The 20,267-nt window shown below is 40.9% G+C and overlaps 1 protein-coding gene across 1 annotated transcript; it reads left to right on the top strand.

Annotated features, from left to right (window-relative positions):
• The first annotated feature begins 212 nt into the window (after window positions 1-212).
• On the top strand, window positions 213-19,379 carry NRSN1 (neurensin 1). The gene is made up of 4 exons (XM_014827499.3): window positions 213-442; window positions 2,164-2,237; window positions 8,195-8,392; window positions 17,739-19,379. Exons 3-4 carry the CDS (start codon window positions 8,204-8,206, stop codon window positions 18,135-18,137), a joined length of 588 nt encoding a protein of 195 aa, XP_014682985.1. The 5' UTR covers window positions 213-442; window positions 2,164-2,237; window positions 8,195-8,203; the 3' UTR covers window positions 18,138-19,379.
• Window positions 19,380-20,267: the final 888 nt, after the last annotated feature.

The raw sequence follows: 20,267 nt of genomic DNA, 5'->3' as shown, positions 1-20,267 counted from the left end.
CAGCCATTGTGCTGGGCAGGAGAAGAAAAGAGTGGACAAGGCAGAAAGGCAGAGAAGGCGTCAGGCCCAGCGGAGCTGCAGCGTGGCACACCGACCAGCCTTCCAGATGGCCAGCCACCCTCCTGTAGGGAAGCATATACCCGGGGGCGCAGGCAGGAAGGTGGTCTGGCGTGCCACCCCAATCCGGGCCCCGCCCACTCGCCGCTTGCCCGCGCAGAGCGGACCCGGCCCCTTTGGTGGCGGCGGCGGCCGCCGCAGCTGCGCGGGCCTCGGATGCGCGGGCACGCGGGACGCCCAGCTGTCAATCACGCTCAGACTGAGCTTGGCGAGGCGGGAGCTGCAGCGGCGGCGGCGGCGGCGGCGGCGGCGATGGGACCCCAGCGAGAGATCTGCGGCTAGTTGGCTGCACTTGCTCCACGGGTCAGGGGATCGGAGGGGGCAGGTAAAGCCATGCGGAGCCCAGGGGTGCGGCTTTCTATGCTCAATTTGTCTTTCTCCAGTTCTCCCTCTCCTGCCTTTCTCTTCCCTTCCTCTCTCCTCACGCACATATATTCATATTCTCTCTCTTTCTCTGTATCTCTCCCCGCCCCAACACACACACAACCCTAACTCATTCACGTTTGTTATACGTGCACAAATGTCTACAAAAACCGTGGTCTTGAAATCTGTGAACACAAATTAAGGGTAGCCAACTCCACGCTTTGGCGGTTTGTGGTTTGTGTTATGTAAGAATTTGGGAGGTGTACAGGGAAAACTTGAGTTTCTTTCCTGTGAGACAGGAAAAGTTGTATATTAGGCAAGAGTAAATACGTATATTTGGAGTTTGTAAAGCTGGCTTGATTTATTTTCCAGGCTGAATTTAACCCCCACTTGCCCTCCCCACTCCTTTGCCATGTCTAAAGGTGTTCGAGTGTTTTGATATGATCTCAGGACCTACTTATTTGTGTTGTTAGAAAGGGGCGTTGGGTCGGGCGTTAGACCCAAGCTGATGACCTCAAAGAAAACAGCTGGAGTTAAACAGCTGATGTTTGCTTAATTGGTTCCTGGCTCTGTAGCAGAAATGTTTTCAGCACCATGGAGAGCTCCTTGGGCTCCAGACCAGGCCAACCTTTGGTGAAGGGCATGTGTGGAGTCACTTCCTTCAAAGAAAATGGGGAAGGCGACAGATAAAAAGAAGGGACATTTAATTGAGAAAGACAGGAACAGATGAGAGAGACTTGTTTTCTTTTGCTTATCCAGATCCAGGATCCTAATATAATTTGCTTCTCTCCCCAAATCTGCTCACATATGACCCACAAAATAAGATTTGCAGGCAAAAAAATGAGTTTTGAAGAAGATTTGGCTATGGTTCATATAGACTGAACCTAGAAAATACTGACAACAGTTTATCAGGCCTAAACTAGCTTAATCTCCTCAAGTCTTTGAGGTTCTCCTGCAAATGGATGAGGAATGGTTCATCAGAAAGAATTCTTAATGACTTCTTGAACAAAATGGTCCCAGTTATTTTATTTCACATGACTAGAGTAATGTAGGAAACCAATAGCTCAATAGCTGGCAATGGCTTTTTAATTAAATCTTGCATGAGCACCTGCTTTTCTTAGGCAGATGGAAAGTAAAATGATCATGATGGGAAGAAAATGGATATAGGAGTAAAAATCAACCTAATGAGAAAATCATCCAAAGAGCCTTGCTAAATCTAAAATGCATGTAAACAGATCACAAAACACACTGGCTATAAGATTAATGTATTTTACCATATAATGGAACAGGTACCAAATAGATCCATTCTAGAGTATTTAGGAAACAATCTTTTTATTTAGAATTTTCGAAATACAAATGGATCAGTCTTGTTGGGATTATTGACTATGTGGAATATAATTATATTAAAATAAGAATAGCATTTGTACAGTGTGTTATAGTTTACAAGGCCCTTTTCATTTATGTTGTCTGATTTACTCTGTGAACTCTGATTAGCACCCATTAAAAAGTTATAAAATATGTTATACTTTTGTAAGGAAAAAGCTACCTTTGCTTTTGAACAAGAAGTCCTTTGTCAATGTTTTTGTCAACATTAAAATGATTCCTTACAAGTTATAAGAATGGCTTATGAAATTTAGATTTTTATCTGGATCGCACTCTGCAGAGATTTTTTTTCTTAAATAGGTTTGAAGAATGCACTGTTAAAAAGAAAGCTCAAAGAGTAAACAAATAAGAAGAGGAAGAGAAGGATTTCAAAGGTAAGAGTCAAACCTTGTCCCATGTAAATTTATAAGCACCTTGTGGTCTGCATGTAGATAAAGAAGAAATTTAAAGAGAATATGGATTCTTTTTCCTCTTCTTATTTTGATTTTGTATTTTATATATTTTACTTAAAAATATATCTTGAAGGATTAAAGTAATAAGATAATTGCATGTTATTACCCCTCTTTTAAAAAGTATAAAAGTGGCTGCATATCCACTGACTTAGAGGATATAAAAAAAATCTCATAATATAGAGCCACAATCTCTGGTTTAAAAGTAAAAAGGCTGTTAGCAGTCTTTCATGCCTTCCTGCATCCACTCTGAGTCTGTCTTTTAAGTGAATTGACCTTTTGGTTTTGTGTGGAATAAATGGTCTAAATCAGTTATGTGTCTATACCTTGCAGCACTGGCCCTGTGGAAAAGTGGCTTTAATGGGAACTTCACTCTCATTATCTCAGAATGATTTTATGGGAGAGAAAAGCAGTATGAAAAATTGAATGATGTTTCAAAGAGAATAACTAGAATAGGGCCTGTGCCTGGCCTCATACTGACTCACACATAGAGCCATGGGAAAACACTCATCCTTTTTGTGCCGCAATTTTCTGCCTCTCTTCTCTCAAGGAGACCATGAAGACCAATAATGTAAAGTCTATGGTATTCTTAGAGTTTCATTAGGCATAAAGACTTATTTATATTTTTATGGCTACGGACGTTTTTCAAGTAAAATAAAAAGTAACTGCATATATTCAACTGAAATTCAAATTTCCAACAAATTGATACCATAGTGTGTTGGTACACATAGAGATCATAATAATATACATGTGGGTTCGTTTGCCTAATAGAGGAATTGTTCAAGGGAGTCTCAGCAGTTGCACTCCCTCCCATCGCAAATATGTCTTTTGGTTGCCGTTTTGTTGCACTTATTGCTTCTGGGATACTTCACCTTCTAATCCAAGAGTCCATTGAGAGCAGACTGTACCTCACTCATCTTTGAAACCATTATCTCACATAATTTGCTACATAATTAGTGCTTTAAAAACACTGAAGGAAGAGAGGAATGAAAAATAAAGGAACACTTAGGTCATCACTCACATCAACCCATGTAGAACTCTGTGCCAAGAAGTTTCAAAGTGCTTGAGATTAAGGTGGTAAACAGGACATAAAAAGCCCCTGCCCTCATGAAGCTTATAGTCTATCACGTACACGGTCTATCAGGCCATAAACAAATAAAGCACATAATAGAGTGTAGGTAGTAACAAGTGCTATGAAGAGAAACAAATCTGGAAAAAGACAGAGAGAGTGATAGAGGGCTCATATTTAATATGCTGATTGGAGAAAGCCTCTCACAAGAGTTTGGGAGAGGAGGTAAGGTGTGATTTTCTCCTTCTATGGGTCTCTGGGGTATGATAGGTGGGCTGTGTTTCTGAGAATTAAATATCCATTTAATGTATAACTGTGCATGCAATTGAGATAGATACTATGGGAAGAAAACCATGGATGGATCCTCACTTATCAGCACCTGGAATGTCCTTCAAGGAGAATGAGAACAATCCCCTCTTCGTAGATGACCAAACAACCAGACACTAATGTTGCTTGTGTTCCATCATGATGGCAATGTAGGCAGCGAGGATCCAACAGGCTCCACTGAAGTGTTTATAAAATGAATATTCACATAGACTCATTTAAATACAATACTGAAAAATATTTTCACTCTCCACCCTCCATTCATGCACTTCCTGAGACATTAGGCTTTCTCTACAGAAAGACACCCTCCAGGATTCATCATTTAACAACAGTCATAGATTTAACGTGTTGTTTTTGCTACTGCTACTATAGTTATTGAAATAAAAACACCAGAATGCTCATGAAAACTTACTCATTAAGTAAATGATAATTCAAGCTAAAAAGCTTTTGACTTATTTTCCATTTCTTCTCAACCCTAGTTTATTATATAATAATTGCCCAGCTTTTAAAGTGATTTTATGACGTGACCTTGTATATCTTCTTTATGATGCTGAAGGTGTCAGTCAACCAAGTAGATTCCAAATAACTGTAACATTTTTTATACTGGGGCAAAAAGTTACTGGCTTCCCTATGAGGAATGTAACTGTTGAGATTTTGTAGGTGCAAAATTCTCACTCTATTATGTTATATTTTAAAATTCATATTCCCCCAAGTGATCATTCTCCTCTAGGAGTGAATCCCAACAAGTTAAATGTTTGGAAAGATGTATGAAATCTCTAAGACCCCCAGAGACTGTTATTTTTTTTAATTAAGGTAATATTGGTTTATAACGTTATATAAATTTCACGTGTGCATCATTATATTTTGACTTCTGTATAGACTACATCATGTTCAACACCAAAAGTCCTTTGTATACTGCTGATGGGAATGTAAATTGGTGCAACCACTCTAGAAGACAGTATGGAGATTCCTTAAAAAATTAAAACTAGAACTACCATATGACCCAAGTATTCCACTTCTGGGTATTTCTCCAAAGAACACAAAAACACTAATTCAAAAAGATATATGCACCCCTATGTTCATTGAAGCATTATTTACAATAGCCAAGACTTGGAGGCAACCTAAGTGCCAACCGATGGATGAATACATAAAGAAAATATGGTGTATATATAATATATAATGGAATAATAACCATAAAAAAAGTGAACTATTGCCATTTGCAGCAACATGGGTGGACCCTGAGGTTAAAATGCTAGGTGAAATAAGTCAGACAGAGAAGACAAATATCATGTGATTTCACTTATATGTGGAAGATCTAAAAACAAATGAACGAACACATGGAGACAGAGAACAGATTGATGGTTACCGTAGGGGAAGGGGCATTGGGGAAGGACAAAAGGGGTAAATGGGGACATTTGTGTGGTGATAGATGGAAACTAGACTGTTGGTGATGAAAGTGATGTAGTCCATGCAGGGACTACTATTTTAGGCAACATACGTGATACTGAAGTAACTTGTTAAACAAATAAACAATACACAACCATCCAGTCTACTTAATACCAAGTAACTAACCTAACTAGTAGTTCATATGCTCTTTTAAACTGAAGCTTCATACGTACTAGAATAAAGCAGAATTGGGGACAATCTGACAATCAATCAATCAATGAGGGTGTGGGAGGAGGTGGGAAATCAGTAAACTAGCTGTTTATCCAACAAAAATAATTGACTCATTCTCTAGATTCATGGCCAAAGACGCCTGGAAAACCACATGTGGAAGGAATTAGAGATTATCTGGTCCAACCATATTATTTTGAGGATGATGAAACCAGAGCCCAGAGAGGTTAAAGAGTTTGCCTGAGAGGTCATGAGCAGTAAGGTGCAGATCAAGAACTAGCATTAGAGCCCATTCTCTGAACTGTGTGGTTAACACAGTGCAGACCATGTTCTTTTGCTTTGTGCACCTGGAGGAGAAAACAAAACTCATTAGGATCCCTTTTCTGGAATGTATCTAACATCACTAAAAATCCATTCTGACTTAGAGTAGAGCCTTTCATCACTCAGGCTCAAAAACATTTGTTTTATGACACTTTCTATCTCTTTTATGATTTTACCCATATTGTGTTTAACAAAGTTGGACTACTGAGTCTCGTCTTATAAAGCAGAAACATTTAACCTAGTGTGCCAGAAACAAGCTGTGCAGGGAATGACTACAACATGTCAGATGGTCCTGCTCTGCATCAAAGCTCAATCCTGAGAAAGAACCACTTCAGCATCTAAGGAAAATAACTCTTACTGTTGCTATGAAGGATTTCTTTTTACCACTATCTTGTCTATTTTTTTCCTTTTTTCATGTTAAAGTCTCTGATGCTTTATAGAAAATCTGAAAATATGTATTTGGATGAGTTGGTTTTGATTATGCAAATGTGTGATTCAGTTCATACTCCTGCTTACTGTATTAATTGTCATCTTTCACCTGCTCCCTGACTCATAGTGTAACATTTAGCAGATGATTGTTCTATGCCCAGCTTTCTTCAATGACAAACAGAATTAATAATACCAATTCCCACCTCCCTTTGACCAAAATTTTATTAGGATGTCTTAAAAGAAAGTACTTTTTAAATTATTCTACTTATATTCACTAGTAATAGGCCCTTATTAATCATCTTTATTGCATAAGCATTGAATAAAAGGTACTGAAGAGATCATCCTAGAATTTAAAATATGAAAACTAGGTTAACAAAAGAATTTCATCCATCAGACTTTGCTGCTCTAATCAGGCAGAGTACATTCTACAATCTTGATATTTTTTATGAAATAATATCCTTCTGAAATGTTTAAAAGTATAAAATAAATTGCCTTCCCTGCTGTGTCCTCCTGGGTGATTTCTTCAGATGATAGCTCTACCTGAAACAGGAAGAAGGTACGGGGAGGTAGGCACTAAATGTAATATTGACCATCACTTTAAAAGATGACATTACTGGTCACCATCAGTAGCACCTGTTTACATCATTTTTCTAAGATAGCTCCATATTGTCCTGAATGTGACTACATTTTCTAATCAAAACCCATTCGTGGCTAACAGCACACATTTACAAGATATTCTTACGAGTTCACTTTGCAGTCATGGAATAGAGAAATGCTAACTATCCCTGGCTGCAACTTTGATTTTAGCCCTATGATTCTATCCAACCAAACATAGTGGCCACGCAGGGGCACTTGTTAGAACTTAGGTTAACTTTTTCCTTTTGGATAAACATTACTACTTGGTTTCTTGATAAGTAATTGGAAACATTTACTATGTCTTCTGTTAGCCTGAATTATAGCACAAGCCCTGAGAGAATCTGGTTCAATGGGAAAATACTCTTCTAAATTGTTTTTTACTTTGTCATGTTGAGACTGACTGCATCCTCACAGGGTAAACCATCTAGAGGACAATTGAAAAAGTCCAAAGAAGTATTTCACTTCTCCAGCTGCATATTTATCTGCTTATATGGAGATCAGAAAAACAAAGAACAAACAGAGATTACTGAGAATTCCCTTACTCACCAAAATTGCTATCCCCTAGTAATCCCTTTCCTTTTTTTTAAACCATAAATTCATAACCAAAAGCCTCTCTCTAGATGTACTGATTAGGTCAAACCAAATAGAAATTTCCATCTTAAGAAGGCAGAGTCCCAAACAACCCACCCAGAGCATAGCTTCATTTAAGAATTCTCTGAATTCTTATGTATACTAGACACTTCATGGAAAATAACAAGAGGCTAGATCTGCCGCCTCCATTAAGCTCTAGCATCCCACATGGAAGGATGTATCTACAAATAATGATTGAACTATCTGATATTAGAGTCAGTAAGGTGTAAATTATTGGCCAACTTTGTGATTAATAAAGCATGAAGCGTAAGTTGCTCAGCAGCTTTTTAATAAGGCTTTCATACAACTTGGAAATTAGTTAAAACGTTAGAGCAAGATGCATGAGATCTAAAGGCAAAATTTCAAGCTGCTAAGAGTAGCACTAAGTAGCTTCCTCAAGGGAACATGGTTAAGCATCTGAAAGGACAGTCTAAGCCAAATTCCATGTGTAGCAAGGGAGAGCACCTGCCTAATTCCTTAACGGGTAAGAGTATAGACTACTGCATTTTAAGAGATTAAAGATCTCTTGTCAAGACAATGAAAATCCCAGCTGCTTTGTTCCCGTTTCTCATGTGCTTCGTGCTTAAATTTTTGCATAATTTAAATGAGGTGTGCTGTGTGTCTTGTTTCATTTTGGAGAACCTGTTATAGTCATTGAGTATTTGGGGTAATTTTGCATTAAGTAGAAAAGAAGTGCAGCTTATAAGAAATACAGGTCTTTAAAAGTGTCTTTTCTCTTAAGAAAAGAGCATTATTCAAATAGGCTAACATTACTCAGCCTAGTTCTCACCTTTAATATGCCATTTGATCCTGAGGCCAGGACCCATGGGGCTGACGTATGTGGATGTTGTCATTCCAGCTGGGAAGGATGAGTTCTTGCAGCAACATCTGTGGGTCCAAGCAGGCACAGGCTGCTACTGAGGGTGGGTACCAGCGCTACGGAGTCCGGTCCTACCTGCACCAGTTTTATGAGGACTGTACCACCTCGATCTGGGAGTATGAGGATGATTTCCAGATCCAGAGATCACCTAACAGGTGGAGCTCAGTATTCTGGAAGGTAAGTAAACAGCGTGTGTTTAACTCAGGAAACGGGAAAGTTATTGGATATGGTAAATACCGTAGCTCTAGAGAACTGAGAGGTTTGGTACTCTCTGTGTGTGCATCACTCCTGGTTTCTCTAAATGCAGTTTTCTTCCCTTAGGAAAGGAGAATGTAAACCTTGGGCTGAAGAAGACCTGTAAACTCAGCACAATTGTTGATTTGCAGGTTAAATTTAAGTAGGTATAATTGCCATCATTAATTATTATTATTTTTGCTACTGTTTTTAATGTGCCGCTAAATTCACCAACTGTGAAGCCATCTATAGGCAAAACATTATATGCTTTCGGCCTCCCTTACAGGCTTGGTAGGTAACACTTGACAAATTACATCAATTATTAAAAAGAATTGAGTAGAGAGAGCTGGTGCTGAGACATAACACAGTGGTCAGTGTCCCAGCTCTACCTCTACCAGGTATGTAACCATGAGGCCTTCTGAGCTTCAGCTTCCTCAAATGAAGGAGCCTCATTAGACAATTCAGTAATCAGTCATTCAACGTATAATTAGTGAGCACCTGTTCTGTGTCAAGAAGTTTCAAAGTGCTAGAGATTAAAGTGGCAAATGGGAGAAGAAAAAGGCCCTGCCCTCATGGAACTTACAATCTATCATGGGAAACAGACCATACACAAATAAACCACATAACAGAATGTCAGACAGTGACAAGTGCTATGAAGAGAAATAAGTCAGGAGAAGAGGATAGGGAGTGTTGCGGGGACTGATATTTAGATATGCTGATTGTAGAAAAGCTTTCAGAGAGTATGACATTTGGACGAATACCAGGATGAGCTGAGGGAGAAGACCATAAAATGATCTGGCTGAAGGTCATTCTAGGCTGGGAAAATAGCAAGTCCAAAAGCTCTGAAATGGGAACAAATTTGGTGCACTTGAAAAATAGCAAGAGGTCCAGTCTGGTTGGAATGGAATGAGAAAGGTGAAAAGCACAGGTGATGAATTCAGAAAAATAACAAGGCACAGATGCTTTCCCTAGAGCTTCATGGATGAAAGTGTGGACTTTGGCTTTTCCCTTGAGAGACTGGGGAAGCCACCTGAACAATTTTAGCAGAAGAGTGACATGATCCGACTAATACTGTAACAGGATTATTCTAGCTACTGTATGGAAAATAGATTACAGAAGGACAAGGGTAGGAGCAGCTAGATTATTTAGAAGGCTGTTAAGGTACCCCAGCAAGAGATGATGGTGACTTAGATAAGGCGGTGTTAGTGGAGATGGTGAGTAGTCAGATTTAGCATAAAATTTGAAGGCCGAGCTGTCAGGACATACTGATGTATTAGATATGAGAGAAAGAGGAGTCAAGCATGACTCTAAGGCTTGCAGCCTGGGCAATTTAGTGAATGATCTTATAATTTACTGGGATGGAGAGCATTAGGAGATCAATGGGATGGGTGGGGAACTGAGTTTGGTCTTGGCCATGTTATATTGGAGATGCCTATTAGACTTGTAAGAGACCTGTAGTGGTATTTTAGACAGCAGTTCATAGATTGGGAGTCACTGACATATTGAATGTATATAAGGCACCATATTAGAGCTTATCACCTAGGAAAAGAGTAGGGACATAGCAGAGAAGAGGACACTGGGACGTTCCAATACTTGAAAACCAAGAAAAGGATGAAGATTCAGGAAGGGATGCTGAGAAGATGCAGCCTTGGATGATGTCTCAGGTCCCCTCCAGCTCTAACATTCGGCGTCTCTGGGATTTCCAATAATTTCCAGCTTTCTCCCAAAAGATCTCAGAATTTTTGATATTGATATTGACATAAACTTACAATTTATTGGCAATATGGTTTAACAAGAGGCAATGTAGCATAATGATTATGAGTGTGGATTCTGTCCTCAGATTACACGGGTTCATACCCCAGCTCTTCTTTTTAATAGCTCTGTAACTTTGGGCAAGTCAATTGACCTTAATGGGCCTCTAATAGTGATATTTATATTACTTACCACATAAAGCTGTGAGAATTAAATAGGATAATATTTACAAAGAGCTTAAAACAATGTCTGGAATGCACTCAATAAGCACCCAATGTTTTAGCTACTATTACCAGATGCCATATGGAATGTTGAGTTCTGAAATGGAAATAAAACTGGAAATCTAGTTAATAAATAAAGTATTGGGTAGCATAGTTGTTAACATGGATTACCCAAGACCTTTGTTAATTCAAAATCTTACTAGTGTCACATACTCTGTATTAGAGTTGGTCAAACCAGCATCCTTACCCTGTAGAAATGTCACCTCTGATGAATCTTTACTGGTCTGTACCAATGAAATACATAGCCAAGCTTGGCACATCTTGTATTTACCCAGATAAGTGGGTGGTTGCTTCTGTATGTGTCAAAAAAACAAATATTTGCCTGACAGATCTGTTGTGCCAAGAGCCTAAAATGCCACTGACATACAAAATATTGTAAGCATTCATTTGGATCCAAAGCACTAGTGCTTATGTGATATGTGAAGCTGTAAATACATCAAATAATATATAGGTATAGATTCAGATTTCGAAATTTTTTCCCTTTGATTTCAGACATACAAGATCCAAAAGTATTTGTACCCTGTTGTGCTGGACCTTCTTCAGAGAATAAAAACAGCAGAAGTCCATTGTCTCCTAGAGATTATATTCCAGAAAAATCCAAATTTGAGACTCATATCCTAATCATAAAACACTAGACTGGGCATTCAGAAGCCTACAGTCAACCTGAATAGCCTAAGAATTCACTGTCTTACAGACCTCACCTCTACCAAGGGAATAGAGCAATGGTTCTAGGGTTTCCTCCTAAGGAATATAAGTGAATTCATCCCAATGGGTTTATGAAATGCTTTCTACCAATACAGAGAAAGGCACTGGTTATAGACGTTTCCATCATGATTCTTTTTTATGATTTTTTCTTTCATTTCAAACTGTGTCTGTAGGTGGTTCAAGTTGTGGACTTCCCCTTTCTCCTCTTCCACTATACTCTTGCTAAGGGCATGTTGGTCTGTCACTGGGGGCTATGCTCACAATGCCTCCATAGGACTCTGCTCTCAAGCCAATGGGCAGCATGAAGGGGCTTAATGAGAACAGAGGTTGGAATCAAATGGACCTGAGTTAGAGTCTTTGCTCTATCACATGGTTCAACATAACATCTATCTCACAATGCTGTTCTTTCTTTCCACAAACGTTTGCATGTCCACTATGCAGAAGGCTATGTGGTAGGCTCTGGAGCTCAGTTGTGAATAAGACACTACTCTTCACCTGTGAAGAAGATATAGCTTTGACCTGAAGGAATTCACAGTCACATAGGGAAGGCAGACATGCACACCAATTGTTACAATCCAACGTGATAAACACTCCCCTGAAAGTAGTCACAGTGCTTACTGGGAGCACAGGGTTTGGGAGCAGGCAGGACCTGATGCAGCCTCAAAAGGAATCACCTGTAAATAAGCAGGAACAGGGCATCCAGGCAGCTTGCAAAAGCTGAGTCATGAGAGAAGATGGTATGTTAGGAGACTGCAAACAGTTCAGTGTGGCTGGGGTGAAAATTTAGAAGTTGGAGGAGAGGAGTCAAGAGATGAACATGGGAATACATATAAGAGCCAGATCATGGAAGACTTTGAAAAGCTGTGAAATGGAAATTTCCCCCAGAACCTGCTAGCTTGAGTACAGTGAAGAGGCAAGATAATAAATGTAGGCTTTCTTGGGGAGATCATCTCACAATCAGGTATAAACACACACACACACACACACTCGCAGTATTACACACATTCTCTATGCCTCACAGGTTCTGGATTACTGCCTGGTTACCTCAGTCACTACTACTTTATCCCAGTGCCTGCAACTGCTTCCATCTGCAAAAATCTATGTGACATGGTTTCACCAAACCCCTGCCACTCACTGCTGCTGCCCAGGAATCAAACAAGCTGTGGTGGAATTCTTCTTTGTTATCCTTGTACTTGACCTTGACTAAGGCTGTTGTCACTTGATTGTCTGTGCAACAAACAGCCTCCATGTTGCAGGTATGAACTAATGGGAGCAGTCTTTTGACCCAGGGTTATTCTTTCCTCACCTCAGTGTTATCCTCCTTCTTCCCTTCTCCTCAACCCATGTCAGAAATTTCTCAGAGGCTGTTGAACAGTGATGTACAGGTAAAGGCAAGACTGCCTCCTGCACAGCCTTACTAAAAGGAAAGTGACTCTGGTCCCTCTCTTTTCTCTCAGTACCCCCATTAACCTCCTATCTGTCCTGATCTCTCTAGTTTCCCCCCTGAGCTAAGTGAGAGTTTAAACTTTTGTCTTAGATTCATCTTCAAAGTTTTGCTAGATATTAAGGAGTTGGTTTTATAGTATAGATGAGAGGAGCTATGGAAGCCTCTTAAGAAGAGAAAACAGGTGGTATTCTTTCTGTTTTTAAACCCTTTCTTAGATGGCACTTAAAGGATGGCAAAGAAGGATGAGGCTAGCAATGGAGACCATCAAAATGCTGTTGCAATGATCCAGGCTAGATATAGTAATGGTCTGTACCCTTAAGTAGCTGTGGTGATGGAGAGAAGAGACAAGATTCAAGAGAGTTTTATGAGGTAGAATCAATAAGGTTTAATTATCTATGGACTATGAATGTGAGGAAGGACAGTGAATGGGTGGATGGCAGGAACACAGACAGAAAATTGGGAAGGAAGGAAGGAGTACCATTTTGAATGTCTTAGGTTTGAGGAGCCTTTGGGACAGTTTTGTGTAGATCCTCCTATTGGCTGTCACAAATATGAGGCTAGAGCCCAGGAAAGAGATGTAAGCTAGAGCTGGAGATTTGGAAGTCACTGATATATAGGTAGGAATTGAAACGGTAGCCACAGATTAAACCATAGAGAGAACATAGTGAACAAGAGAAATGAGTCTAAGTCTGGGGAACACCAATAATTTAAAAAGAATGCCTGGCAAAGCAGGTTAAGAGGGAGATATTAAAGAAGGAGATGTAGAAACAGGAGAGAGTTGTGTCTGGGACAACAATATGTGAGGATTTTACGAATGCATAAGTGTTTAACATCAATGACTGCAGAATATTCAAATGAGATAAGACTTGACAATTAGGAAGTCATTGGTGACCTCCACGAGAACACCGTAAGTGAAGTTGTGGAGGACAAAGCTTGGCTATCAAGAGTAGGAATGAGTTCAAGCAGTGGCTGGAGAGGGACACAGGGCTCCAGAATAGAATTTTGAAGATGCACGTGATTGAATGTGTTCATGCGCTGGAGGGAGAGAGTCTCTGTAATGTAGAAGAGTTAATGAGGGATACCACTACCCAGGAAAGGGAGTGCTGTGAATACTGTATGAGATAAGGGATGTGGAAGGACCTATATCATAGCCTGGCAATGGTTGTTGCTTTGTAAAGCTCAGTGTCCCTACAAGCAGGTCAAGCAAGAGGGTCAGGACAGTTGGGTTAGAATCTGCCATCACTGCTGGCAGGTGACACCACTCAGAGCTCAGGTCCTGCTAAAGAAGGTCAGCAGCATCCCTGAGGGCTGAAGAAGAAGAAAATCCAGTCTTCACTCTTAATGCACTTCCCCTGAATTACCTCTAACCCAGATGGCTCCTTTCACATTTAGCTCCACGGCCCCACCACGCTGTTCTTCCCTGACATGCTAGTTCTTGCTTCCAACAGTCATTACTGCCTCCTCTCTGCCAGAACAGCTGCGCTATTACTGCTGCCAGCTCTGCTTATTGGAGTAAACTGCATTTTCAGACCTCATCAGCTCACGGAAATACAGCGAAGGGGATGTTGGTCAAAATAACAGCAGTCTCTGGCTTGTCGCCCCTAGTAGCAGAATTTCTGGAACCGAAGTTCTCCTCTCTGTCCAATCCTCCTTTCCAACATCAGGGACTGGGTTTTCACATATCCTCCCCACGGTCAAGAGGATCATTGGAAGTCACAATACAAAAACTCTCCTTGCTGCTGTCTCTAGGGTCTGTCTCAGCCTGGATAGGTCCTTCTCCCTCACTGTTGGTGTTGATCTAACCACCCCAGCCTCAGGCCACTCTGGGATGCCTGGGGGAGCCCCTTGCCCAGGAGCATTCCAGTTCTTCTGCATGGCCCCAAACAGATCTGTTTTGCTCTCTTAGACCCTTAGAAGACCTCTGTGTTGCACTTTTTAAAACTCTAATACAGCCCCCTTTCTCTTAAACCTAGGACCACTTCAACTTAGAGCTGTGTCCAGAGACAAATTTTATAATACTATATGGCATCACTCTCCCAATTTTTGTTCCTTCCAGTACTCCAACATGGTACCAGGATTAAGCTGATGCCTCCCAACATCCCTCCTCACCTCCATTATACTTTCAGGGAAGTGAAGACACAGCTCCCTTGTGAACCCCTCATTGCTCCTTCACACCTAGCATCCCAGGCTCTCTCTGACATGTTCTAACAGGTGTGGAGTGCTCTGGGTGCATCTCTTGGAGATCCTCATTAGACTGGCGTTGGTGAATCCTGGGATTAGCTATTCATTAGGTCGTGCTCTCCTCCATAGACAGCAGGCATCTCTCTGATACTCTGACATAACAAGTAAAAGGGAGAAGGCTCAGGGAGGCCAGCCACTTTCCAGTTCTTGGAGTGAGCAGGAATTCTGCCATCTGCAAGGCATGGCTTGCCTTTTAGCTTCTGAGTGATATTCCAAGAGTGGATTTTAATCCATAAAGCACTGCTCAGTTGAGGAGCAGACTGCTCTGAGAATCAATCACCTGGCTCCATATCCAGCAGTCTGCTGGTTTAAGTAAGTCAGTCGGGAATATTTATTGAGCACAAGGCTGGACTGAGAGCTGTTGTGAGACGAGACAGAAATAGAAGACGGAGAACATTGGCCTCAGTTGCTCTTAAGAACCTCAGAAACTAAGATGGATACGTTTTTGCTGCTCTCAATTTTTAAGAATTAGTGCCAGTTCTTGAGGAGGAAGGTAATTTAGTGACATATGAAGCATGTCACCATGGATATTTAAGTTAATTTCATTTGTGCATTCAGAATTTTCCAATGTGAGTCATTTTTTAAAAGTTATAAATAATGGTTACTTTGTGGAGGTGAATTGATTTGCCACCATTTTTAGAAAAATGTAGAAAGCCATCCAAAAATGTTATATTTTGCAACCCAATTTTTCCTGTAGTACTTAAATCTTATATCGAATAGTTTTTATTTCTTTCAGAAGACATTATATTGACTCTGTTTTTCAGTGTCTTTACTATATTACATAATGGGAAATTTGCCCCATGGGGTAACTAAAACTCTATTGTAATTTTTTAAAAATAATAGCAGGTAATATACAAAATAGTAATTGGTGAAGTATTTTGGGTGAATAAAAGTGGGAAATAGAGCTTAGAAGTCACGCAGACCTGGGGTAGAGCCCAGCCACACCATCTGTTAACTCTGGGACCTTGAACTATGCTTCTTTGACCCTATAAACTTTAGTTTCTTATAGGTGAAATTGGAATAAAGATACCTTCCTCTCGTAAAATGCTGGTGAGGATTAAGTGAAAACATATCTAGCTCTATGCCTAGGACACAGTAGATGCTCAATGATACTAGTTCTCTTTTTCCCCCTTTGTTAGGGTGATGGATTTGTGAATATGTTTTCCTTCTATTATCCAAACTTTCTTTATTAGTGTATCACCCTGAAATTTAATAAATAAATAAGTTAAATAAATATACTTTAAATGTTCAAGATTAGATGGTGTTATGCATTTGGTTATTTTCCCAACCTTGTTTTTCTAACTAAAAGCAGTCAGGAACAGGAGGAAATGAAAAATGTGGTTGAAAAATAAATAACTATATTAGCTGTTCTTTATTCCAAGTTCTGAGTGATTGTTGTGACGCTGTCGCCAGTGTAGCATAATTTTACAAGAGGTACATTTCCAAATAATAATAATAACTACTTATTATAGTGTATTACTTAGGCAGAGGGCTAAGTGCTTTCAGGCATGATCTCGTTTAGTTCTCACAACTAGTCTATGAGAAAGGTACCCTTATCATTCATCATTTTATAGATGAGGAAGTTGACAACTAGAACATTTAAGTGACTTTCCTTATATGATTCAAACACTAGTTGGCAGTGCTAGAATCCAAGCCTGAGTCTGTTAATTCCAAACCCATGAACTTAAACCACCAAATGGTATGTTGCTTTCCATCTTTAGTGTGTTACATTTTATTAGAACTGGAGCTAATGCAGTTTAATCTCCATCTGCTATTCTTAACACTTCTCACCAACTGCACAAGGAAAGCCTAAATAGCTACATGTTAGAGGAGAAAGAACGCTGGCCTGGAGATCAGATCTGTGGCTTCTAGCCCTGCCTCTGCAACTTGCCAGTGTCCTACCCTCCACGAGGCTGGCAGTGATGGTTTCCTCCCCACTTACTTAGGGAATAGACGAGTTAACAGACTATCAATGTCCTCCAGCTGAAATCATTAGGAACATACCTATATGTTGAACAAGTTGAGTTTATTACTCATCACAATGAGAGAGAATGACACCATAGGGGATCCTGGGGCATTTCAGTAAGAAAGTGTGAGAAAGGACGTATGATAGGACGTGGGCTTTGGTTGGGTGACTAAGGGAGGGTCTAAGGAAGCAGGAGCTCACTCTGGATCGTCAGGGACAGTTCTGTGATTGGGTATCTTAATAAATCTTAACTACGGTGGGGGCAGACTAGAGTGAGACTAAAGCTGTAATTGGTAGAAAGCAGCGATCATTCATATTAGCCAAGAGTCAGGGGGTGGAGGAGCATGGAGCAGGCATGTTTTTCTTGGTTTCCACAATGACCTTGTTTTTGTCTGTGCTTAGGTAAAATTAGGAAGTGGTCTTGTTTTGTCTCACTTCATCACAGCTGCAGAATGAGCTTGTCTGATGTTGATGTTCTGTGACATCCGTTGTGTCAACAGGAGAACAACATGATGTCACGGTGAGCTGCAGGCCAGTTTCTAACAGCATCCAGGCCTAGTCAGGTCAGCTCCCCGGTATCAGGGCTACTTTTCTCTTCCTCAAGACAAAACCGGATGATGTAAGCAAAAAGGGGTAAAAAAGCAAAGCATTGTACAAATAGAAAGCTCAAAGGAAAAATCAAGACAGTGCTACAGTTTCTGGTTGGCATTAAAGTCAGAAAGGTCCTACTTTCACCTTCTTTATTGACTAGAAAACTATGTAGGCATCTCATAAAAATTTGGAGTGACCAGGAAAATTCACTTTTCCCAAAAAATAAGACAAGTCCTGCCCTGGAGGGCTCAGGGAGTACTGAAGCACTGTGCTTATTCTGTCTTGCTTCCTTGTGTCTTTCTCTAGGTCGGACTCATCTCTGGCACAGTCTTCGTGATTCTTGGATTGACTGTTCTGGCAGTGGGCTTTCTTGTGCCCCCCAAAATCGAAGCCTTTGGCGAAGCCGATTTTGTGGTGGTTGACACTCATGCTGTCCAGTTTAACGGAGCCCTTGACATGTGCAAGCTGGCAGGAGCCGTTCTCTTCTGCATTGGGGGCACGTCCATGGCAGGGTGCCTGCTGATGTCGGTGTTCGCAAAAAGCTACTCCAAAGAAGAAAAATTCCTTCAGCAGAAGTTTAAAGAGCGAATAGCAGACATCAAGGCCCACACCCAGCCCGTTACAAAAGCTCCGGGCCCGGGGGAAACGAAGATTCCAGTCACTTTGACCAGGGTTCAAAATGTCCAGCCTATAGCAGCAACCTGAAAGTTTTCCCACCTCAGTCCTCCCCTCTCTAATTTACACACAGTGTTGAAATAGAGCAGGTCAGTTTTCAGGATGACAGGGATGTGTGGCGTTGACTTGCCCCAGGGCTATGCTCTGCCGTGGGCAGTAGAGTGCGTGGGCTCACCCTCATTCAATTCAGGTGGGTCTGCTGAAGGTGGATGCCGTGTGTGAACCTGTGCACATGCACCCAGCTGCTTAAAGGGGTGCTTCTGTGTGCCCTCCTGGAGCCCTCTGGAACTCCCCTCTCATATATTGTGACTTTGTGTCATTTTCCGTGTTGTTGGAAAGCGCTGCAGTTTAGACCAGCCGACCAATGGCCAAGATGGTCCATTTCATTTTTGAATATTGGTTTTTCTAATCTTTCTTGTGTGGTGCTGCCCTCCATTCCTGTCTCACTGCGTATAAGATATTGTTGTGTGTGTTCATAGAAAAAGCAAATGCCCTGATTTTGACCCAAACATTAGTCTTTTAACTATATCTTAACATGAAGTTCCTGAGATTGGATACAAATTTATCAGAGTTGGCAGCAAAGCTTTTTTGTTTTTTCCACTTTTTTTACTTAAAAGGCTAAAATTGCCAACTTCAGAATCTTGGGAGAGAAATTAATGCTAGGAATAGGTATTTATTCAGTGTCTAAAAGCACTGAATTAGAAGCCAGGAAATTTGAGTTCCTACTACTGACTAGCCGTGTGATCTTGGGGAAATTAACCTCCTGGGCCTCAGTTTCCCCATCTGGATAATGGGGGTCCTGGACTATGATGTCTGAGATTCGTTTTTCGCCATATGTCATCATGTCTCTGCCATCAAGGATGTTTGCAATGTCCTTGTGGCTCTCACCGCGGTGGAATTCTCTCAGACCTGGACTCCCAGAAGTTTGCCAAGTCAGCAGCCTCCTCGCTACCTACTCTTAAATATCCAACCCCAGCAGATTATACAATGCTGTCATATTTTTATAAAGACAAAAGCAAGCCATCCTCAAGTAAGAAACCCTGAGCGGAGATTAACCTTAAAAAGGATTTTCTTTCTCAAATGAGACATTTTATTCTCCAGCAAAATGTTCATCTCACCCCTTTGCACTTTTATTTAATCTGTAGATTTAAATTAGACTGAGGAAAATGGGACACGTGACCTTGGTCTTCTCTCAGCATTTGTGCCACCTTCAAGTTCTGTCTTTTTTTTTCCTTTCTTCACTGGATAAATAAAATATGTGAACGAACAGAACCTGAATTGCATTGTCATCCCTTCAGTGTGGCTCTTTTCTCTCCAACATGTAATTTTCCATTCTGGGCCTGAATAAGCTCTGATGTTCCCCTGGGTAAATGGAAGGATAAATGAAGCAATTAGTGCTCATTGTGCACACTGTTTATTTTGCACAGTCCGGCATAAAACATAGGGCAAATCAGCATCCTCAACAAGGATCATTGGCCAGGTTTGGGAGGAATTGTTCCAGTTTCCTCAGCTTCTTACTTTCCTGTGGAAATACCATTTTTTAAATTCTTTGAAGCCTTATTCAAGCCCCTAAGCATGTGTGCAAGGCCACATCATTTGAAGCTTTCCATTTTTGCTTTAGTGTTGTGCACCAGTGAAGCTTTGAGGATGAGACTTGACTTTTAAAAGCCTCCAGAATGAAAAATAATGGCTGTACGGCTTGAGAACTTATAGGTACAGGCATGATAGCAGCCATGAAAAAGCAGCCCTACTCCTTAGACAAAGACCTAAAAGATACCACGATGGATAAAGCAGGAGCTGGGTCTGAAAGAACGATTCAACGTGCTCTGGCTCTCCTGTCCTGCCCAGGCTTTGTGGAAGTGGGTGGCCTTACAGCCTTGGTATCAGCTTGCTGGCTCGCACTGATCCAGTCCTTCCTTTCAGCACGGAAACTTCTAAAGCCGAGTGAAACCTCACACCTATAGCTAGGGAGGGAAGTAGGGGAGAAGGTGCTGAGACTGCACCTGGAGAAACTTAGAAATGAATTCTGGCCTGGAGATCATGTAAAAAATAGGCACATGGAGTCAGTAGAAACTTTAGATGACATGGACCCAAGCAGGCAGAAGACGCTCCCAGAAGCCCATGTCAGCACTGGCCCAGCAACCTCCATTTCCTTGGGCA

Source organism: Equus asinus, chromosome 8, assembly GCF_041296235.1.
Source record: "Equus asinus isolate D_3611 breed Donkey chromosome 8, EquAss-T2T_v2, whole genome shotgun sequence".
NCBI classification, from domain to species: domain Eukaryota; kingdom Metazoa; phylum Chordata; class Mammalia; order Perissodactyla; family Equidae; genus Equus; species Equus asinus.
This window is presented reverse-complemented; position numbering and strand designations above follow the sequence as displayed.

Coding starts and splice junctions, on each gene's coding strand:
- NRSN1 (XM_014827499.3), top strand. CDS start 8,204: ATGAGTTCTTGCAGCAACATCTGTGGGTCCAAGCAGGCACAGGCTGCT. Junction 8,393..17,738: donor GGAGCTCAGTATTCTGGAAG/GTAAGTAAACAG, acceptor GTCTTTCTCTAG/GTCGGACTCATCTCTGGCAC.